General features: G+C 42.4%; 1 protein-coding gene across 2 annotated transcripts in view; it reads left to right on the forward strand.

The window, feature by feature from the left end:
* The window catches only part of PTGFRN (prostaglandin F2 receptor inhibitor), a 78963-nt gene that overhangs the window by 22736 nt on the left and 31608 nt on the right, over positions 1-24619 (forward strand). For both annotated transcript variants that reach the window (XM_079974782.1, XM_079974783.1), the window contains exons 2-5: positions 4918-5295; positions 5908-6327; positions 7635-8018; positions 12008-12433. In XM_079974782.1, coding sequence (XP_079830908.1) covers positions 4918-5295; positions 5908-6327; positions 7635-8018; positions 12008-12433 — 1608 coding nt within the window. The remainder of the gene's footprint in view (positions 1-4917; positions 5296-5907; positions 6328-7634; positions 8019-12007; positions 12434-24619) is intronic.

Here is a 24619-nt window from a genome sequence, read left to right on the forward strand (position 1 = left end):
TTAATTACATGCAAAGTACTTGGGATTATTACATCACCAAGGTTAAAAATGTTATGGCATATGAACTGTGAAGTTATCTTTGGTTCCCACAGCATTAACCCTGCTGCATTATGCAGATGTACAGTAGAAATAAATGTCCTTGCAAAATGTATTTCTGTGTCTGGCTAGATATGCCCTGAGGAAAGTGCATTACAAGAAATGCTGTGGTGAAGATGATGTAATAATCTGTTTTATTGGTTGGCTGGGCTGTTACAGAAAACTCTCATGGGTTGCGTGCCTGCTTTTAATATTGGCTAATGTTCCTGATGGCCTGCAGAATGGGATCCTGATCATATGTGACTTGAATCGTAGTTGTCAGAGGTAACACTGGAATAATCAGTTCAGTGAAACAGAGGCCATTATCGACAGGAATGGATTGTGCAGCATATGCTTCATAGAATGGAGAGAAATAATTATTGTCACTGTCAAATAATTATTGGCAGCAAGGGGCCATAGCTCACTGGTAAAAACATATGCTTTAATAATAACACGAGATGAACTCTGCTGGACCAGACAAAAGTCCTATCTAGTTCAGCAGTATGTTCCCACATTGGGCAACCAGATGCTTAAGGGAAACCCACAAGCAGCACATGAATACAATAGACCCCCACCACTCATTTCTCATAGCAGCTGGCCTTCAGGAGCATGCTGCCTCTGATACTGGAGATGATATACAGCCATCATAACTACAGTCCATTGATAGTCTTGTTGCCCATGAATCTGTCTCCTCACCTTTTAAAGCCATCCATGTTGATCACCATTCCTTGTACAAGCAAATCCCATAATTCTAACTGTGTACTTTGTGAAGTATTTGTTTGGTCTGTCCTGAATCTCCCACCATTCAGTTTCACTCGATGGCACCACACCATTCGTAATTTTATATAGAGACCCTTTCTATGTAGAAGCTCCCAAGTTCAGTCTCTTGCATTTCAATCTATACCGATACCGGGTAAAAGAAAGGGCCAGGGTGCAGCAGTCTGATGTGAGCTGGGTGCTGGGAACCAGCAGTCATGGGAAGGAAACAGGAGTCTGGGCTGAAGAGCAAATCAGGGCCAAAGGGAACAATGAAAATATATAGAAACATGCCAGAGCTTAGGAGGACCTTGGTGACTGAGCAGGGCTTAATTCATGGATAGGGAACCTGCTGTTCTCAGTTGTTCATAGACTCCATGACCAATGGCCAGGGATGTGGTTCATAGACATCTGGAGGGCCATCCCATCTCTGGCCCAGGAAGTTCTCTTAGGGCAGGCATCCCCAACTACAATTCCCATCATCCCTGGACTACAATTCCCATCATCCCTGACCACTGGTCTTGTTAGCTAGGGATCATGGGAGTTGTAGGCCAAAACATCTGGAGGGCCGCAGGTTGGGGATGCCTTAGAGTCAGGGCCAGCCAAATACATTTTCTCACCTGAGGCAAATAAGGAAATGGCAGACTCCTGGGAATTGTAGGTTGTTTTCTTAAGAATACAGGAAGTGGGACTGAACAGGGTGGGGGTGACCTCCCGTGGGGACCTCTTTCTCTCCCCCATTCTTTCATCTCTCCTGCCCAACCTGGCCCATCTTGGGGATAATGGGAAAGGAGTGAGGGGGAGGGAAGTGGGGCAGTAGCAGTAGTGGCAGCTCCTAAGGTCTGGCCCAAAATGGCCTGCTGCAGTTGTCTGAGAGGGAGGGGTGGGTAGGACAAGGCGAGAGAATGAAAGGGTTCTGGAAAGGGCTGCTGGTTGGTGACAAGGCTACAAGATGGCTAGAGTTGCTGACAGCTGCTGCTTGGCATGGCAGCATGTTGGGGGCAAACAAAAGACCACTGTCCGCTGCTGAGCATGCTGTGAGACTGAGCTGGCAGGGCAGGGAGAGGTAACTGCACAGATCTACTGTTGGAAGTACCAGGGAGCGGGCCAGAACCACGGCTGCTCAGTGGAAGTGCTGAGGAGTCAGGAGCCTAAACCAGCTCCATGCCACCAATAAAACAGCCAAAGGAGCCACACACTCAAAGAAAGCACAGACACGGAAACTACACACTCAAGGGGGGGGGGACGGCAAAAGGGAAAGAAAAAGAAACAGGAGGCAGTGAATAAAGGACTCATGTGCTCACCACAATATTGTGAAGTAATCAGGGAGAGTAAAGTTAATTCGGTCCACTCCAGGTGGTGACAGTAGTTGCTATCTTCTCCATTCATGTGCTGCCATGGGCCTTCCCAGACCCACCCTGCCTTCCTTGAAGGCTGCTGAAACGCTTCCTCCTCAGCTGCCAGCTTGCTTTCCTGGGTGAAGAAAGCTGATGTAATACTGGCTTCCACACCTTTATCCTACGGCTTTCCCCAGCCCTAATTGTCTAGGGAAACTGTGTCTATGTTTAAGGCTGTTGTGGTATTGAGAATTGCTGTTGAGCTGTTGCAGCATTTTGGGGTGCTACTGTGACAGTCCTGCAAGAAACCAAGCACGCACATGACAGTGTGGGATTAGACATCCTTAAAGTGATTTTGTTTGGAGGCTGAAATTGAAGCATCTCTGCAGCTGAAATGGTTATTCCTTTTATGGAAAGTCTTGAGCTGCAAATAAAAGCAGTGCTTGCTTAGCATTCTTAGGAAATGAGAGATCCTACCAAAGCCCATTTGTAGCTCTTGGAGATTTTTGGGCTTCAAAACAAGCCCACTGCAAGGCAGAAGAGGTTTTGGCTTTCCACATGGCTGACTGAAAGACTTAGGACTTGTGAGGAGCAGCTAACATATTTAATGAGGCTCAGTGTTCTTCTATGCAGGGTGAATTGATTCAGACCAAAGTGATTTAAATCAGCAAGATATAAGGCTAATTATCATTGATTTTAAATTGAGTTTCCTGTTGATGCTACTTCATATACTTCCTAAACTGGGCCTCAGAACTGGCCACTATGCAGTGTTAATTTACAACTAGAGAATTATTTACACTGTTTCATTCTTAGAACAGCGGCTTAGCATTTTTTACACTGTACACATCTTGTATGTGAAAGATCATATCGTGGCTGACATTATTAGGTCCAGTAATAGTGTTGCCTGAGTAGATAGGTGGACATATCTGTGCTTGCTCCAGGGTCTGATCCCTATATTTGTGTCTATTGTAGCTGGGAAGCAGCTGTTTTAGGGTGGGGTGGGGGCTGTCTCTAAGAAAATGCTTCCCTACCACCAAAGGCCTGGGTGAAGAAGATATAATTACCCAGGATAAGCTGTTGATCATTGATACATTGGGGTGATTTAGATGGACAACAAATGGCTCTGTCACTTTCTCTTCTAGGGCTGTCCCGTAATACAGTGGTACCTCTAGTTAGGAACTTAATTTGTTCTGGAGGTCTGTTCTTAACCTGAAACTGTTCTTAACTAGAGGCGTGCTTTCGCTAATGGGGCCTCTTGCTGCTGCTGTGCTGCCAGCACATGATTTCCGTTCTCATCCTGGGGCAAAGTTCTCAATTCAAGGTAACTCTTCCAGGTTAGCGGAGTTTGTAACCTCAAGCATTTGTAACCTGAGGCATTTGTAACTTGAGGTACCACTGTAGGTTGTTCCTGAGTTATCAGTCAGTTCTTCTTGTCCTGATGTAAATCCCTAACTTGTGAGTGAGTCTTTGTCAGTCAGAAACAGATGCAGTTCTGCCATGGCTGCAGACAATAGATTATGTAGGGTATGCTTAGTGCCGTGTATGTTGTCTTGCTCCCTGTCTCTCCAGCAGCAGCTCTAGATGCTTGACACCAGTGAACACTGAGATGGGAAATAAGGGTTGCATTTCTTTTGTGTCTTCCATTTGGAATACTTGAAACCCCAAAATGTGGGTGTCATTCTTACAATGAAAGCTCAAGGGCTGTAGGGGGCAGAGATCTCTCCCACTCCATGCTGTTGTCTTTCATATATATTTACATGATCATGCATCAAAAACACAAGCATTGTGAAATGATTCAAATTGCAACACTGCTGAAATTCAATAGATGATACTTTCGTGTCTATAGGATTCCAGGATGTTTTGTTTACTATGAATAAAAGAGAAGCAGGAGAAATTCTTTGATTGCTATTTATAGAAGAAAAGCAAAAGGCATACTTTGTAATTTGATTCAAAGTTGCAGTTTTGAACTTCCTCTTCTGTTAACATTAAATAATCACTTAAGTCCACAACTTATCACAGCAATGAAAATGTTAATAGCATTAGCTGATGAGAGATGTCTAAAACATTAAAATGCTGCAAAGGAAACAAACCCTTTGGTGACATGCCTCTTTAACCAAAATGGTTAAAACCTTCAGAATATCCAGACACCAGAATATCGCCAGAATTGGTGTCTCTCTTTTCAGTCATGGACAGGCAGCTCATTTCAAATTACTTCTGTTTCTGAAACAAGACACACCATTTCATCTGCAAACTAGATGAGGTGGTAATTGGACTCTTTTAAATTCTTGACTCAGTTTTGTTAACTCTTCTAAAGTGGAGCTGTACATAGTGCAGATGAAAGGGAGGATCAAGGAAATCATGTTTGTGGAAAGAACAAGAATTCTTAAATTGTGGCTGACAGTATTCACAATCCCAGATGGCATCCAATGACAAGTCAAATATGGATGTAGTGAAGAGGAGCAATGTCCCAAAGGCCATCCATTGCATTTCACAACTAAACAAGGATTTGATCTTGCCTTCCGCCATTTCAGCCCACTGCGCACTCTCCTAATTCACTGACAAACATTTCCACCTTAAACATTCCAATATACCATCAATTAAACGGCAAACAATAGTGTCCTTTTTACTTTCCTGCCTCCCCACGGCTCCCTTTATGTATATGTGTGTGTGTGTGTGTATTACTTACTCTCTCTCTCTCTCTCTCTCTCTCTTGCAATTTTAACTTACAATCCTTTGTTTCCCCCCCTAGTTTCCTGCCACGGGCGTATTGTGAAGGTGCCTGCAGGTCCTCTAGTGCGAGTTGAGAGCACAGAGGTGGTGATTCCATGCAACGTTAGTCAATATGAAGGACCCAGCGAGCAGAACTTTGACTGGGAGTTCTCTAGAATCTCTGCTCCGGACTCTAGATTTGTACAAGTAGTGAGTACTTGGGACCCTTGGTTCACGTCTCAGGAGTATAAAGATCGGGTTGACGGTAAAGAGATCACATTGAGGCGAAACAGCAACAACTCTGTGGAACTCGTGATTGGAAACATCCGCCCCACTGACCAAGGGATGTACCGATGCACAACGCCCAGCACAGATTCTGTCGTTCAGGGAAATTACAATGCTGTAGTCGAAGTCAAAGGTACTTCTAAAGGGTGAGGGGTATTTACAATTGGTATTGGGTCTTAGTGTAATTTTGCAAGCGATATGTGAAATGGCTGGAGTAGATGCAATCTAGCCAAATACACCTTTGTATAACCTGAAGGTAGACAGTGCCCCATGTCCCATTGGTGCCATAGCACTGTCCTGTGTTTGCTTAATCGAAGCAGTGGGTTGGTGACTATCTCAACAGGATCACTTGAATTTATAAAACAAAGCAAAATGCTCAGAATAGCTCCTGTTATATTCCAGTCTCCCCCACCCTTCTTCGCTGACATTTGTTTCTAAACAAAGCATACTGGAAGGGGAAGTTTCTCTGCTAATAGATTTACTTGAAGAGGTAATTGTGGGTGGAGGTCTTTCTGAAGCTGAATAATTGATTGAGTTCAGGGAGAAAGTGTGGTGTGTGAAAACACTTTTTTGCTCATGTTTTCCAATGTGAGTGATTTGTTTTGGCTCAGCGTACTTATTATGCTGCATAATTAGTCATCTCTTTCATGACAATCTACCACAGCTTGACTCTGTTTCATCGTTGCTTTATGTAAAGCCATTTATTATAACCCACACGCTTGATAACTTTCTTTTCTCCGAATAGTGATTGCGGATGGCTTAACCGTTGGTAGGTCAACAGCCCGCTCCACATCTACTTGGAACTTATCGGAAGGAGATGCGTTTCAGTTGCGCTGCTCAGCGTCCACCAATTCTTCAGAACACACACATCTGCACGTGTCTTGGGAATTCAGAAACGGGTTTGCCTGGCAAGAAATTCTCTCCTTGACACATGAGGGCAAGTTCCAGCCTGGTTCAGAGTATAACGAGCGCTATATCAGTGGAGATGTGCGTTTAGATGCCATGGCCAATGACATTTACCGCTTGTCTGTGTCCCAAGCTCTTCCAACAGATGAAGGTGCCTATAGGTGTCGAGTGAGTGAATGGGTTAAAGGTGCAGATGCTTCATGGCAGAAGATCCAAGAGAAGGCTGTGGATATAGCAAATGTTGTGGTGCAGCCAACAGGTGAGCATGCAGATTCATGAAATGATGTTGCCTGTATCAGCATCTATGCTGTAACACCATTGTGGCCGTGGGACAGAATGTGCAGGCCACCAACATTTGGTATAAAGCCATAGTGGCTTCCCCCTTAAGTATCTCAGCACAGTATATAACATAGTAACAGTGTATACTTTCCTCAGTACATGTGTTAGATACGTTGTGAAGGCACAGCAAATAAGAACTTAGATAGTTGTATTTTCTTTGAATACCTACTGCATAGGTGTGTTTGGAATCTATTTAAAACCTAGGCTTCATAACAGAGGACTCTTTTCTTTTTCAGTAGTTTGTATAGGATATTTGTGTAAAAGGTCTTGTTACCTGGCTTTGGGGATTGCCTAGGGCTAAAGGAGAATTTAAATCTACAGTTGTTTTAAGTTCGCAACTTTCGCCCCAATAGCTTAGCTACTAGACAGTAGTCTTTAAATGACTGTTCCCCTTCCTTTGTTTAAATATACCTGTGTGCAATGCATGTGCTTTGAAGGATCATGCCAGGCTGCAAAATGTATACAGTGGTAATTTTGGAGAAGGAAGAATAAGCAAGTTGGCTTCTTGGCGGCAAAATGAAATTATATGTTTTTGCAAGTATGCTCATACTGGACTTGCAATCCTTTAATCACCACACAGAGAATTTGAAAATGCCACAACAATCATTCAGATGTGGTTCAGTTCTTCATAGTAGTTAGCTTGTAAAATCTGATTTGTACTCCTTTGGGAGTGTGTCTTGGCTTTAGGTGTATTCATTATGAGAAACAACATCTCTGTGATGGTGAGAGACCCCCTTGATCTTCCCTGTGCTTGAAGTTATAATGCTTGTTATGTTGGAGTAGGTAGGCATGTGAGGTGTTTTCCCCCCGGGAGGATTAATTGTACATAGCAAAATGTAGAGCCACTTGGAACACCTTCTGTTGGAACGATGTCATATCTAGACGTAAATTGTGTGAAGCTGGATTGACAGTGAATTTGATTAGAAAAATTTGTTGTGTCCTTGCATTTCCATGCACAAGGCAAAGCTAGCCGGTTTTTTATTCTAAGAAAACTGAAATTGCACAATGATTTGCTTCAGAACATAGAATTAGATAAGTCGTGAAACTTGGGGGGAAAAGCTCACTGCCTGTTTTTCTATAGTTCAGCAATAATATATGTGAGCTTTGCCTGTAAATATGTAGGCCACTAATTAAAAAAGCAGGCAGTAGAAGCCAACAGTTATGCTACCTGCTGTATTAAAGAGTTGAAAATAACACTTTTTTGTCTTGCTTCCCTCCTGCCAAAAGCTTTAGGTGTGTTCATCACCAGAAGCAATGTATCTGTGACAGAGGGGGACTCCCTTGACCTTACCTGCAACTTCACAACAGACAGAAGTGGTATTTTCCAAGCAGAGGTCAGGTGGTACTTCAGTGAATCACCTGATAGCACCATGGCAGAAGCTCAGGTTTTGCTAAGTGCAGACCGTGATTCTGTTGTTAGTGATTCTACCCTCATCAGCCTCAGCCATGTGGATCGGAGTTCTTACCACCTATTGGTACGTGATGTGAGCACTGAAGATTCTGGTTACTACTACTGCCAAGCAACTCTCTGGGTGCCACAGCACAATGGTAGCTGGCACAAGGTAGCAGAGAGGACATCTGTGCCTGTCACGGTGGAGGTGTTGGCATTAGGTGAGTAGCTGGGTGGTGATGCTATAAAGTTGATGGATAATTTTTCTTGTGTAATGATAGGGAACCTGTGGCCCTCCAGAGGCGGTGTGCTTTGAACTTGCATCAGTCCCTGCCAGTATGACCCAGTGGCAAAGTGATAATGGCAGCTGTAGTCCCAACAACCTTTGGAGGTCCACAAGTTTTCTATCCTGGGTTTATACCACAATATGGAAGTGAACAGAAAATGGCATTCAATAGGAGTGATCCCTCCTGCCCTGGACTCTGTGTTGGAAGAAAATTATGTAGTTCTTAAAAATGCTAAACCCTTTTAAGACTTACCAGTTCATGCTCAATGGTGGTGTGTCCAACATGGACTCTTAACTATACCAGCCATCCTGGGCTTTTTTCATGACTAGCCATGGATGCCTTTTTGTGTCTAATGTGTCAGTCCTGAGAAAACATTTTTAAATGAAATGTTTGTTCTAATCAAATGTGGCTCTTTAACTTGACTTAAAAGAACACAAAGATGCAATAGTCTTAATATTTAAAGTGATCCCTGTCTTGGAAGAGAGAGGGGACATTCAAAAGCTTTCAACAAGCCCAAAGGTGGTGTTGGTGGGATATATAAGCTGGAAATCCCCGCAGGACCTGCCATGACATAAAACAGACTTATGCGGTGCTGGTTGTTGTTAAGTCTCGGTCTTCTTTAGCAGCCTGCCTGAAAATACATGGGCTGCCATCCTCTGTAGCAATGTAATTTTTCCCATTAGTCATCCAAAGAGAAAATTCAAAATTGTTCAGTTTTTTTAGCTGGAAATGTTCCGTACTGTTTTAAGTTCTTCTTTTAAAAAAACCAAAATAAAATGTGTTTGCTCCAAAGACAAGTGACAGGAAGAGAAACAACTGATAAATAAAAATATAGTCAAATGCACACTTGTTCTGAAGGCCACATCTATAGTTTCTATCAGGAAGATAGTATCGTTTGGCAAAGCTGCATAGTAGAATCTGGTCTCAGGTAGTCCAGCGACTCATCTAGACACCTTCTTGTGCTCTGATTTGTTGTTCTTGAGTGTGGCTTGGACGACTGGACTAATCCCACAGTCACTACTATAATGGTTCTTTCAGACCCATTGGCAGATCTGCCAGATTTCCTTGGGGAAATCCTAAGAATAATATAGATCCCTTTCTATTATTTAATGGACATTAAATCATATGGAAAGATTAGGAGGTGAACCAGAAGTTTGTCTAGACAAAAACAGTGTTTTTCACTTTTCCTTACCCCAATATTCTGCTTTGACTTTATGGAGAACTGTGTTTTCACTAACTCTGTTTTCCTGGCTGAACTCTTAAGCTACTGGGATCTGCTTTTTATGCAGATGTTCTAGGAAATGAGCATCCAGGCAGGAGAGATATGGAAAACTGAAACCCTAGCACAAATTTCTAAAGAACCATGTTGTTCTGTAGAGTTTGCCTTGACGTGTCAGCATCTCTTAGAGGATAATTTAAAAAATCAAGTTTCTGGCTTTTGACTTTGCAATTAGGAGCCAGATGATTCTTGACAGCCTTTCAAGCAGTGGGAGCAAGCATTTCTACTTATACTCTGCTGAAATTCAAGCATTGTGCATATACACTTCTGAATGCTATCGTAGCACAATCGGAGATCTGGTTGATGGTAACCCAGTCCTGACAGCCACAGCATCTCTTGTACTTCAGAGAGCCAAGACAGCTGAAAATCCACTTCTGCAGTATTTGTGCAATCCAATTTTAAACATGTTTATCTGCAAGTAAATCTCTTTGGCTGCGTTACCGTTTAATAGCAAGCCCAAGAGTATAAGCTGATAACAAATAATGGTGTAAGCCCGGCTAGTGATGTTGGTTTGTTTGGGCAATGCAAACCACAACCTTGGATTTGGATGAAACTAAGCCAGCTGCCTTTTTATTATTTGTTTCTCTGCTCTCAAGGACTAGAATAGTCCTTGTGCACTACCTAGCATGGTTTATGAAACTTCAGTTAGTATTTAGCGCTATGTGTAAATGCAGCCATTGAGTTCAATAGGCTGATAGGTTAGTTTAGAATTATAGCCTTAGAAGAAGGAGAATAAGCTGTGCAAGTTTTGAAAGGAAAGGAAAGGAAATCTCAAGATGGCCTAATGATTTCCATCCTGCTTGCTGTAGGCCTAATTATGATAGAGAGCTTGTCTCTTATTCTTCTCATCCAACAGACATCCCACGGAATGCAACTAAACAGAGAGGTGCCACTGATTCTGTACACTCAGTGTACTTCTGTTACCAATATTATCTGGAAAGCATCCATAGCTTTAAAAGCTGCCTTGAATAGGGTGCCTCTTTTCTGCATTGAAAGTATTCGGTTGGTCACTGGGAATTTCTTCGCCTTTGCATCCCAAATTAGTAATTATTTTGATGCAGGTTAAGGGGGAGGAGCAAAATGTTTTTCAAATGATCTTACATTGCCTGCGGGTGGGAAAAGCAGGAGAGGAATTCTCATCTGTAGTACATAAACTGCATCCAAAATTCAACAGCAGCCCCCTCCTACTTGATTGAAGTTTGAGAGCTTGGCAGGGTATTAAGTCGTTGAACTGTCAGCAAGGCTGTTCTTTGACAGCTGACAAGAGTGCAGGAATGAGGCTTATCCAGCAAGCCTTTTATTCCTTCCTGCTAAATCCTCTGTCTGAGAGTCAGTGTGAAGAGACTAGCTGGAGCACTCCTGTCAAAGCCAAAACTTGCCCCAGCCATCCTATTCCCTATAGGTCTTCCAAATGCTGGATATGATTAGCTGACATCCCATTTACCTTCAACTTTCTTCTATTTCCTAATGAGGACATGAAAATGTTGTTGGTGCTTCTGTTTGGAAGCAAGCTGCTCCAGTGAATTATGTGGGCTGGTTCAGATTATCATATACCATTATGCTGAGCCACGAACAAGCCTTTTGGCCGCACATGAGCAGCTCTTTTGCTCCTCCCTTCCCGCTAACAAACCAGGGAGACGTTGATTAACTATTGCTTCCTGTATTAGCCAAACCAGGAAATTAATTGTTGTGAAACAAGTAAGGGTATCAATCCAACTTCAAACTAAGTTTTCATATCCTGGCTTGTTCAGAAACTGTTAACAATAGTTTCCTTGTTTGGACAAAATAGTAAACTGTAGCAAAGTGGGGAGCAAGGGAACTGTGTGTGCATCCATAAGCCTCATTCAGATCTTGACATTAAGGTGAAGTATGATTGGCCAACCCAGCCCTTTTTGTGGCTCATTAACTAGCTTTCCCTCCATGACCTTTATAAATATTGGTAGTGCATTGTATTCCTTCTTTTATGGGATCCTAAATATGGTTGCTAAGAGCAGAAAGTAGGCCCTTCATAGTTCTTTCAGACTTGTGATTATGAAACTGTAAGAAATTGTATTTAAAAAAACACACAGTAAAGTTAACTTCAAGGGTATATTCAGTTTCTAGCACTGGCATTCAACACCAGGAACAAGTAAATGTGGGATGCTCTCCAATATTGGCTTGCTCTAGTGCCAGCTTTCCTCTGCCAAGGTCGCTGAAGTGGGCAATAAAATGAATGGTAAAGCAGTGTACAGAAACCTGACACGCTCTTGGCATGCCCTTCCAAAATGGGGAGCATGTTCATTAAAATGAAACATTTCCCTGAGAGGCAGACTTTGCAATTGCAATGCAGTGTTCTGTAATCAGAATGTTGTATTATGAAATTCCTACAGTATAGTGTGACTTACTAAATGTTGGCTTTAGAATCTGCCTTTTGTTTGACTTGGGGCTGCATGCCATGAAGATACTCCATTTCTGGGAATTACATGGTCCACTGTCACCAGCTAAGTAGTAAATGCCCCATCCTATGCCATGACTTGCAAGATGCCAAAAGAATGTTGCCGTTCTGAAATGATAAATGTGAAAATGTAGCCTGTATTCTGAATTGGTCTTTATTTCATACTTTTGTTTCCTTGTCTGTCTCCCTGCTTTTCAAAATGCTCTGCAGAGCCAACTTACCATGTGTTTCTGAATGTGACTAAAACACCTAAGTATGCAGAAGATCCCACAGAATTGGAATGTAGGATCACAGAGGTGCAGAACACTGAAACAAATGTGCGTTTCACTGTCTCATGGTACTACCGATTACCTATGCGCAGTGATGAAGTAGTGAAAGATGAACTTCTTGCCACCATGGATGCAGACTGGACGCTGGTAGTTGGGGACAGAAGCAAACAACGGGCCCAGAATGGGGAAATTATTTTCTCTAAACCAACTGTGGACACCTTCCGCTTACGAATCCAGTGGACCTTTGAAGCAGACAGAGGAGATTATTATTGTGTAATTTCTTCATGGAGCAGGCAACGCAATAACAGCTGGATAAAGATCAAGGATGTGGCTTCTGTGCCTGTAAGCATTTTATGGTCTACACAAGGTAGGGATCTTGTACAGCCTGACTTTAAAAACTTGTGATGCAAATTGTTGGTGACTCAGTGGCTTGCCTTTAGAGACTCCGAGATGGAAAATTTCTAAAGGGTTTTGATAGATGTATATACATCTGCCATTGCCATCTTTGGATGGGAAAGTGGATGAAAGTGGCTAATGATGAGATCAAAGAGCACAGTACCATTTAGGAATGTTCAGCACAATCAACAATAATTCCAAGCTAAGGTTGCTAAGAGTCCTGTGCTAGAAATATTTTAGGGCAGCGTACACAGGGCTACTAGTGCATCGGGGCTTCCCCGCTTTCCTGTCCAGCTCCCTCCACTCCCCCCCCCCAATTGACTTGGAGGCATCAGGAGAACACCCAGAACAATGTGTGGAGGGAGAAGGGGGAAAATCATTCCATCCAGCAAGCACTCTGGCAATGTTGAATTCCTCCCACAGGGTGTTATTCAACTAAAATTTCCTCAGAGTGGTCCCACTGAAATGAATGAACATGGCTAGGTTAGGTCAAATAATTTTAGTAAGTCTGCTTTTAGTAAAGCTTAGTTGAATATCACCCACACCATCACAAACTCTTGTCCAAACTCCTCCTGGCAATGTACCAGGAAGCAGCTTGAAATGTATGCGAAGGTGGAGTTCTGAGGAAATAGCAGCTGCAGGGGACTAGTGCAAGGAGTTGTGCAAGAGATTGAAGGTTTATCTGGAATTCTTAGAGTTCATCAGACGCAGACTACACAGTCAGGATATTTTTTCACACCCAGGCAACAAGAGAAAAATTTAAAAAATGATATTACGTTTGTTTTGTTTAGAACGATTTACAGACCATTTGATCACAACTCTCTACTCTTAAGTGGATGTGGGAGGTGGGGACATGGAAGATGGACCACGATGCTGGTTGTCACGGTGGCCTGGGATATCCAGCCCCCTCGGCATCATGATTAGAATGAAGGAAATCAAGTAATTGACTTGGATCATTATCAGATTCCTGTTCTTTTAATAGAGTAAACTAACAGCTGTTTTTGGTTAGAGCTTTTATCTGATGTAAAGTTGTGTCTAGACAGCAGCCAACAGTCCTGATTGGGCACTCCTGCACATAACTTAACTTGAGTGTGGGAAACATGCTTTAAAAAGGCAAGCTGCCCTTTTCCTTGGAACACCTTGTGTTCATTGCCTGTAGAAAGCACAAGCAGAAACTTGCATTAGTTCCCGAAAGCCCTGTGATATTCCAGAACAGACCAAAGTAGCCTCGAAGTCTGGGCTGTAAAGGGTGGAAGAAACAGAAACAGCATTTCCAAATCCACATGCCTCAGAGCTGTCAACAGTCACCTTCATGAAGATTTTTCAGAATGTAATTATTTGTCGGCGGCAGCTACAATACTGTGTCATACGCTGCGCTAAGGGCTGACTTGAAAGTTCATGAGATCAATGGCTTCAGTTCTTGTTGAATGCCCGGGACAAGTTGCTACTTCTGAACCAGAGTTTTCCTGTCTCCATTTTTACATGCGGGGATCTGCTACAAGGTGTTTGTAAGAATGAAAACACCATGGTGAATCAGAGTTGCTGTGTTCTTTTTCTGTCAACTTGCTTTGAGTATGTGTTTACTGAACCAGTCGAGAAGCAGTTTTGCCATGAGGCTAGATAGTGTACAGTATGCTGCACCAGGTATCCAATTAAAGCACTGAATCTGGGCTTCGAGTGTTCAATTGAAACAATTCGTGCTAGTATTCCTTTTTGAGTAATGGTCTCAGCAATACAAAGGCAAGGCTTTGGTGGTACTTGGGACAGTTCTGTGTGTGGCCCAGGCTGGAGGCTGTATTCAGCAGCAGTCATCCCCAGACTAGGTCTCAGAGCTGCAGTTTATCAGAGTTGCTAGCTCTGTCTTTCATGGGAGAAGCCCCTTCATTTAAACGGACTCTGCTTGCTTTATCTCTGGCAGAGCAGGCAAGGCTGTGCTTCTTCTAAGGCTTCTGAGCTGGAGTTCTCAGAGGAAGGCAATGCAGCACCCAGCAGCTGGAGAGGGACTGACACAATGGGCTCCTCTTTTTCCAAGTGTAAATTTGAGGCTGACCATCTTCCACCCTGAGTTCCTGGTCTCATCCCCTGGAGAAGGATGTCATGATCCCAGTGTCAGGGCAGACAGGCTCATTGTCAAAGCACTGCATTACAAGAAAGGAGAGAAAAAAATACCCCTGTGTTTTCTATTAACAGTGCAAAATAAGCACATTTTTTGTACAATTTCCCTTATTCTGCAAATTTCATTAGTTTACATAATTTTATTTTGGTTTCTTTTAATGATGTGGTGCAAAGAGGTATCCAGAGCACTGAAGCCCCACTGCCAACCAGGAGGGTTTTTTTTTTTACAGCATTTACAAGCCACCCTATAATAAATATTCTTGGCATTTACATAATTAAAATACAATAAATAAAAACTTAAGCTTTGTGCTTAAATTAGTCATACAATGCAGTACTATAAAAGTATGGGAGGAGGTAAAAATCAAGACCGTAAAACAAAAGCTAAAAGAGCAAAGAATGAAACCGAAAATCTAAAACAGATTTAAAAGGCTGCAGCAACCTTAAAAGGCCTGGGGGAAAACTTAATCTGGCACCAGAAAATCTGAACTAGTTTCTGCTGTGCCGTTCAGTGGTTGAGGCATGCTTTTCAAGATAGGTATCTTCCATTCTTCCTCTTGCTTGGTAATGAAAAGTTAACTAACTGATAAAGAAGGGACCAAGTCAGCAGGGAAATCCTGGCTTTGTGTCTAAGAGTGTCACATAGTGAATGGACAGCTTGCAGCTCAGTGCAGTTCAGTGCAAAAGGAATAAATTAGTGGATCAGGAGGAAAGATCTGTGGCTCACTTAATTTATAGTCACGCAGTGATTATTTTAGTAACTAGATGCTTATTGAAACATCCAAGCTTGGAGTTGAAGTTTCTGGCTCTAACACCACACTGGCAAACTTTTTGAGAGCAAGTGTGCACTTCAGCTGTGGGACGGGACTAAGAGAATATTCCTTGTCCATGGGCTTCTATCTAATACAGTGATATCTTTCAAAGGATGAAGAACTAACTGCACAAATGCATTGCACAACTCACTATCTTCAGGCAGGAATGCTTAAATTAGCAGCCCAGACTTCCATCGCAAACACTAAAACTCATTCTCTTGGGATACCTTTCTGGGTCATAGAATTAAGTTTTGTTGTGTTTTAAAAGCAGCTTATTGGCTGCTCTGCAATTTTTTGCTCCATTGGGCCAAGCAGGTATTGCCCGTAGGCAAGCACTTGAGTGGCAAACAACACATTCACCCTGTGCTCTCCACGTACTTGCTGCTAGGTGAGCAGTGCTGGTCCACTGCAGCATCAGCTGCATACATGGAGCTAGTAGCCCTTTGTGGCTAAAAAGGAGAGGAGAGTCATGCCTACAGCTGTCATGTTTAGCACTGGGCCATCACTGTTGCTGCCGTCAGGGATAGAATTGGGGCAGAAGTCCTGGGCCCCTCTGGACAGGGGGTCCCCCTAGATGCAGCAGGATGGGCTTGCCACATTTCAAAGCAAGAATTAAAGAAGGGTCCCTGTAAGATTGTCTCGAATCAGGTCCCTTACCATCTAAAGAGCCCCACCTCCACTTTTCATAGACCATTAGGTCTAGAGTCCAAAATTTATCTAATGGATTATAGTCTTGCAGATGCATTTGAGGTGTGTTCTCCAACCTTAAAATCATGTTTGTTTGTTGATTTGGTTTTATTTATTTAAGCAATTTATATACTGCAAAGCTATAATTGTCTCCAAATGGTTTACAAGGCTGGGATGGTTGTGTGGCTGCTGCAGTACAGGAGGAAGGGGATCAGAAGGGAGGCAGCAGCAACAGTTCAGGCAAGCAGAGCAAGACTGAGAGATCAGTGCCTTGAATATGTATCCAAATTCAAAAGCGTTGCATGAAAAATAAGACCTTTGAAAAACAAAACGCCTTTTCTCATACATTTGATGCAGTGCAGTCTTTATCATATATATTGCTGTTCCAAGAGAGCTTGACCTTTTTAAAAGTTCTGACCTTTCCTAGATTATGACTCGGACGGCAAATTGCCAACAATATCTGTGATCTAGTCCTTCTGCTTGTGATCTATTCCTCCTTCCTCTTTTATTATAATGAGTGACCTGTTCCCATTTGCTCAGTGGCATTATCTATTTCCAGCATTTGTACCCTGCCTTCCTACAATAACCAAGATACTTACATTGGTCAATAGAAATATACAACAACACATATACATCAATAAATTAATATTAAAGTAACAAAAAGCATAGGATAGGATCTTGCTTTAAAGCAGCATCCAGAAAAACATTGTGAAACAGGGCAGTTTCTGCTGCCTGCTGGAAGCTGATCAGCTGTTTCTCAGGAGTTAGGCACCACAGCAGAGAAGGCCCTGTCTTTTATAAAGGTAAAGGTAAAGGTACCCCTGCCCGTACGGGCCAGTCTTGACAGACTCTGGGGTTGTGCGCCCATCTCACTTAAGAGGCCAGGGGCCAGCGCTGTCCGGAGACACTTCCGGGTCACGTGGCCAGCGTGACATCGCTGCTCTGGTGAGCCAGAGCCGCACACGGAAACGCCGTTTACCTTCCCGCTGGTAAGCGGTCCCTATTTATCTACTTGCACCCGGAGGTGCTTTCGAACTGCTAGGTTGGCAGGCGCTGGGACCGAGCAGCGGGAGCGCACCCCGCCGCAGGGATTCGAACCGCCGACCTTTCGATCGGCAAGCCCTAGGCGCTGAGGCTTTAACCCACAGCGCCACCTGCGTCCCATCCTGTCTTTTATAGGCCCCTGCTATGTTCTTGTTGGCAGAAGAGCATGGAGCAGGGCCTCTGGCTTATCAAGGGTGCATTTGGGAGGCGACTTTGACCTAATATACCTGCAGTGGCTCAGATAATAGTTTTCCTTCCTTAGTAAAATTTATTCTTAGCATATTTGGGACCCAAAATCCTGCAGGAAAATAAGAGATGGCTTCAGCAAAGGCAAAAGCCTCTCTATGTCTACAGTTCATTGAGGGGAGCTAAGTGTATACCACATCCATACGAAATACCCAAATCTGATTTTAAAAACAGAACTCTGCAATTTCTATGTTTTGTAAAGTAAAATTTAAAAAGTAGTTTTAATCTTAATTAACTCAAGCTCTGATCTGACTAACATCTAAAGCAAAATATAGAGCAGGCAGTGTGGGATTGGGGGGGGGGGGAGCATGTGGGCCTGCTGTGCAGACTGCACATGGTTTTCAGACCTGAAGTTAGTTTGTGTGAAACAAGTCTGCAGATTGGTTTATATACATGCACCAAATGTATGGATTCCTCTGGTGGCTGATAAAAATGTGACATTTTAAAATTTGTGTGACATACTTGGGCTAAGAATGTTTTCCTCCTCCTGGACTGAAATGGAAGCTTTTCTTTGTAAAGTACAGTATCCAAATTGCTTGTCACTCATACGTGGCTTTTTAGCTGCTGTGTCTCTTGAGAGAAATGTAGCATAAACAGTATAATAGCTGCTCAGACTTTAAAATGTAGCCTTGTTTGTGAAAGACAGGTTTATCCCATTTTTGTTAGACTGTGGAAATCTGTTTATACTCTTTTGGATGTGCTTTGAGTGATCTGAAATGTGGTGGCTGCATGTGTGGCATTCTCTCCCCCTGCTTTTTTATTTATTTTAAAGTAAACACAGTTTTCCTTGATATTTTAGCAAGTTCCATTTCTTGCCAGATGTGCAAAACAGTATTTTGACAGCTCATATTTGTTTCTGATGCTGGTTTCTCCTCCTGCCCCCCCCCGGCTTTTCAAATCCCTTTTCTTCTTACCAAGTGATGAGTTTGGGTCTCATGTGCATAACTTAATTTTGAGTTGCTCTGTGTAAACCAAATAACATTAAAACTAAACTATGTTAACTGAATTACATAGGTCTGTGCATATGTTTTTACTAGACTTTGCAGCTCCTTAAAGCACTTGACCTGAGGGTTGTTGATTATGATCTGCAGTGGAATGGCTCTCTGCAGGGACTGAACATTGGTGGTCCCAGCCTCAGGCAGATGATTTGGACATAAAACCAGTCAGAATATGTGGTTTAGCTCCAGATTTGCGATAGTCCTGACCTCCTGTTGACCCAGGTAGGTCATGTAGTATTTGAGGTTCACAACTTCCTCACCGTTGTCTGCCACCATCTCTGTAACACTATCTCTTGATTTAGCCTTCAGAATTGCAATCTAGAGTTTGTGGCAATCTGAACTTTGTTAAGATTACATGCCAGGAAATGATGGAAGTACCTCAGGCCCACTGCTGTTCATAGGCTGGAGGTTCTCTGTGTTGGACTTAAGTCTCTGTGGATTACACACAGCTCTTGTTTGTAGGATATCTATTTTTATTACTTATTTTAAATTTTGTTTTATGAGAAGCATTGAGACCTAGGAACGTTTTGCCTATAGTTTTTAACCATGATTTTTGACTATAGGCAAAACTTTCCCAGGCAACGTGAATTGGCCCAGTGGCTTGAAGAAGGAGAAATACTTGAACTAGAGATCTGTAGAGTTCATTCTGAACATTCCAGTTTTTGGAAATATTAAGGAAGCCATAGGACTCCCTTCACTATGTCTGCAAACCTGAATATCTGGGGAGGAAGATTGGGCAGTGGCAATACAGTGGTACCTCAGGTTAAGAACTTAATTCGTTCTGGAGGTCTGTTCTTAACCTGAAACTGTTCTTAACCTGAAGCACCACTTTAGCTAATGGGGCCTCCCGCTGCTGCCGCACCCCCGCCGTGCGATTTCTGTTCTTATCCTGAAGCAAAGTTCTTAACCCAAGGTACTATTTCTGGGTTAGCGGAGTCTGTAACCTGAAGTGTCTGTAACCCGAGGTACCACTGTAGTGACCTTAAGAAAAGGTCAATGTGCTACACTGGCCAGCCCTAAAATGCGAAAGATGGGCAGAATAAATAGGTAGGAGGCTAAGGGGAAAGGGATTATTCAATCTGAAATACTCTATAGGATTCCACTAGACTCTTATTTTTTAGCAATATCCACCGACCTTCTCTCTCTCCCTCCACATTACATCGTACCTGATGTCTGTTGTACTCCTGGATCCTTTAACATACTATTTTCTAAACTTGACTATTTTAATGGCATTCTCTCAATATGTCATGCTGATACAACAATAATTATAGGTAACTTAATCTGAGTCTGTAATATTCCCTGCGCTTTCAAGGGATGTTTGTGGGGGATATTGAAGATACTGAGACAATGTACCTAGTGTTAGAAAAGACTTAACAGCCAGCTAGTTAAAATGCAAATCTTGACCAGACATTTTCCTTTTAATCTGAAGATTTGCATCTAGAATAGAAAACTAAATCTGGCATTTATCTGATTGTATGCTGCCAGAGCAGAATTATAACAAATCCATCCCATTTCAAACATGCTTTCAGTAGTTGTAGGATGTTGAAACATTGCTTGAGAATAATTGCCTGCCCGTGAGGGTCCCTTACATGTTTTCCAATAAATAAATAGCGTGCTGGGTAAGCTTACATACTGCCAAAAAGAGGGCACAGATTTGCATAAATTTGCATGTGTTTATATAATATGCAAACTTAGAAATAGTGGGTGGAATTTGACGTCACACTGTTACAAATGTTTCATCAGCACAAGCATATCAGCTCCCCTCTCCTCTCGCTACTGTTCTCCCAACCACCCATCCCAAACCAATTTAGGGAGGCACAGGGGAGGGGAGCAGAGTCCTATTGTGAAGCCTTCTGCTGACAGGGTTTGTAAGGTGAATCTGACCCAATGACTGTAATAGAAATAGAAGTGCAATACATCTCTCACTGTCAAGGGCAAGGCTGGCCCAGTTGACCTGTGTGCCTATTCAATCTGCCATCCAGGAGCTAACTTTCATTTAAAAGTGGACTTGGACTGATCAGCCCTTCAACCAGAGGATGACTTCAAAGTAAAGCAAAGCAGGACATAATAGCTACCCTAAGTGAGCGTCATATTTGGGACTGACCTATGGTACTTAAAAAACAACAATACCACACACATACACAGTGTATGTATGTATATGGCCATGCCACAAAACTAGTAAGGCTCTCTCAGCCTTTAAAAATTTTCCTCTTTTCATTTCGCCACTATACACTTCATAAGAGTGTAGGCACTTGGTGTTTTTGAAGGTTAACTCTACTGTATCTAGAGCACTGTGGATTGCATTAAATGCAAAATACTGTACTCCACTGACAAGTCTAAGATAGATACTTAGTCCTTGTAAGATCGATCACAAACGGAAACTGAGAGCTAAGTGGCAAATCAAGGAGTACTTCTTAAGAACAGGCCTGCCTTTCAGAGACAAGAATCAGTAGCTTTTTACTGACAAGCTTCTCCTATCTCTTATTCATATTTAATATCTCTTGATCATCAAAGGCAAGTTTTTAGAGGCAGAGGAGGAGGAATAGAAATTATGGCTGGGTTCGGAAGGAGTTCAATATACCAGTCAAGCTACTATAAACTACTTCCCTTGTTGCTAATCTGATTTTCTTTTTGAAGCTGAAATTCTATCCTGTAAAGGAGTAGGGAAACTGGTTTGATTTTCAGCTTAGAACAGATAAAGGAAGATAGCAAATTATAGAGATCGGTGCCTGAAACTAGAATTTACAATACCATAAAATATTAAATTAAAGAAGCATTAAATTGGTTAAACATCAGTGAGAAAAATCAACATACATCCCCTGCCCACTTCACTTTTAAAATTGCATAGTCATAAATGGACAGTATAAACCGACACTGACACAGGGTTCAAGCTTTATGAAAACAAACATTTACCAAGTCAATCAGTTTTTATAAGTCCCCTCCAAGTTCATCAGTTCATTTAAAACAGCAGTGAAGAAGCTGCAGACCACAGACATAATTTGGTCCTCAAGACATCCCAGTTTGTCTCACTAGGTTATTTGACCAAACCATGTCCATCTGCCCTAGGCCTGACATCATATGTGACATATGGAATGTTCAGGGAGCTCCGCAGATCTCTAATTTAAACTTTTTCCTGCCATTGGCCCAATTTACATATCACATTAAAAATAAACTATTCATATATGATGCCAGGTGCGGGTCAGATAAAGATATATCTGGCCTAAAGGGGCTTTGCCAGGATCACTGATCAGCTGAGTGACAGCATCTTCAAAGCCATGTGCAATTCCCTGTACACAGTGCTTTGTAAGTATGGATAGTCAACTGATTGTTTTGGTAAAGTGGCTCACCTGATATCATTGTGATGTCAGGTGACTGACAATGCTACCCACCTGTCAAAACTTGACCCACAGGAGTTCAGGGGAATAAGTATGTGGCTCATCAGCCAGATTCAATTCCCAACTTAAAATTAGATGTATAGAGGTAGCCATAAGAACTCATCATTCCTTGGGTATAGCTTTGCTGAAGAAAACCTAATACCAGTTCAGTTCAGCTAAACACTGATAATCTGATCTATGCTAGAGATGCTAATTCAAAATTAATTCAGTTTCACAATCTTAGATCTTGTGTATCAAATCTAAATTCCCTAGACAGCAACTCCCCCCCCCCCGCAAAAAGAACATATTTTGGGGACCGAGCAAGTTCTAAAGGGTCAGCAGAATTGGCTTTCTCAAGATCTATCTTTAAGATGTCCTAAGTATCATAACTGAGCCATACACTCAGTACTGTACAAAGCTGGGCTGAACTACTTTGGGACAGTCTCATCCCTAGTACTCAAAAGTCTCTTGGTACCTCAAAGTACCTCAAGGCTGGTGCCACTGCCTACCAATTTAGGCTGGTTGGAAACCGTATACAACTGACCCTAATATTTGTGGAGTAATTACAAACACTTTAAAGGGAACACCATGTAACTAGGGGGGTTTCTAATATGAGCCAGGCATGGCACTGAATTGTGAAATTAACCTCCTTGAAACCTGCTCCTGGCGAAAAATAAAATAAAAAATAAAACAAATCATTACCGAGAAAATCAAACAAAATAAATGTATTTATTGCTCCCTTCTGTTACCAGGAAAGAAGGCATTGGTTCTTAGTTGTTTAAAAATTCTGTCCAAAATCCTAGACTTTTTTTAAAAGGGGAAATTGTTTCTGGCATGTCTTGTCTTTCAGGGAACAAGGGAGATACCAGGAGATGTAGGAGGAGTGTTTCTTGGTTTCCGTATAGACTGTCTTGAGTATACTCAAGGCAGGATGGGGGGTGAGAGAGAGGAGAGGGAATTAACTGAACAAACTTGCATCTTATTATAGCAAAAACAATTTACCTAGAAGAGGGGAGGAAATGTGAATAGGGGGTTGGATTGTTGCCCTGTGATTACAGGAAGGCAGGCATTTGTCTGGGCAGTCGAGGGCAGAAGGCCAGGCTACCTCTCTCATTATTAAAGTACTTAACATTAGCCCACGGGAAAACAGAAGGGCAGGATTTGGAAAGGTGTCAAATTCAAATTTACCCAGGGGATATGTGAGCAAATGGATGTGTTTAAAACTAGGTTGTTGGGCTTTCCAAGTTGGAGGCTTTGGTACAGACTTGTAACAATGCATCTTGGGTTCACACACAACGCAGATCTTTCATATGTGTGGCTGAGCCTGGGGGTGGTGGAAACCACCTTCCTGACCATTGGGCCCACTATTGGTCCTGTCCACTCAATCTGCTGTCTTTGCATGCGGTGGAATCCCTAACTCGCTGCGGGTTTGAGACCCTTTGGCTACCCTCCCCTGGTTTAATCAGCCAGTCAAAGCCATTCCTAAGGTGTGGCCACTGTCACATGCTGACAGTTCCCATGAGCCACAGGTGAGAGTTGAGTTCAGAGTGGGGACCAAAGATGGACAGACTACCTCAGAAGGAGCACAGTGTGTCCCTCACCAGAGGTACTACCCCTCCCCTAACACCCCATACACCCTGTGACTGCAGATAAGCTTAAGACAAAATGCTATATACAGCAATAGCCCTCTTGTAAATCACTATCGCTGGCCTTGGATCCACTTACCGTGTGCCTTACTCTCCAGTCTGCCGTTGGTGGTCAGCCGGATGCTGCAGAGAAGCATCTGGAAGACAAATGTGTGAACATGGGGGTTTCCTTTTAATCGGTTTTAGCTTGCAGGTGCCAGTATACTTGCTCTCCCAAAAGCCATTTAATATCCCTGGGGTATTTAAGTACATTTTGAAAGCTACTTGGGTGGAAACCTTGTAATGAGAACCCTGTTTTCTGTCCCACGATTATTTACTTCCTCCTAGAGAGTCTGGATACAGAGAACGCTGCTGCCTCATGAATTCTGCAAAACATGCCCGTGTTTTTTTCCTCTCCGGGAGAGGAAAGCAGTGGTATATTAGGGGCATCTGTTAAACTATTTGCAAAGAAGTATACAACCTCAGTGTTCTTGCAATCATTGGTTTTGAGCACTAGATTAAGACAAGGAAAATGAGAGAGAGGTGGTGATAATGTAACTTGTTCTATCTCCTTGTCTTCAGTCTGAAATTAAATGATCCCTTGCCTTTGTATTTCTGAAATGCAGTACAAAAAAGGACCATGAAAAGATGCTAACAGTGCACTCGTTTTGGAGATCATGGAAGCAATTTATATGAAAAGAAAGCAATTATGCTACGGAGGCTGCTACCCTTAAACTTTGTACTATGCAGCAGTTCTTGTGGGGATTTCTGGGGTGGGGGGAGGGCCTTGAAGCTTTATCCAAAACCCAGAGCACTGCAATCTGATACTTGCAATTAGTTCCACCTCCTGAGTCAATATTCAGTGGCCTAAGTGCACCAGCAAAAATGTGCTGCAGTTATTCTACACAATAGCTTAGTTGAGGTGATAAAACATGGAAACACAAACAATTTATTTTCAGTGTACATTATTATTCAGGAATGTGGGCATTAAGGGGAAAAAAACACCAAGTCAATCTTAGACATTTACTTCCTAGTCTCAGGATCATAATTGCAGCACTTAACACCAGCTTCAACTTGATAACATAGGCATGAAATGTGAAATACCACACTTGAAATGCTTTTTATAAAGTCAGAATTGGTCTTAAAGTACTGTTCTACTTTTCTGTATAGCAATTGCATAATAGTAAGTTGACGAAGTGTTTGTCTAGTTATTCCTTGTTAAAATATTTATGTCCCACCTCTGCCAAGATGGCTAATAA

This window comes from Podarcis cretensis, assembly GCF_951804945.1.
Source record: "Podarcis cretensis genome assembly, chromosome: 4".
Taxonomy (NCBI): Eukaryota; Metazoa; Chordata; class Lepidosauria; order Squamata; family Lacertidae; genus Podarcis; species Podarcis cretensis.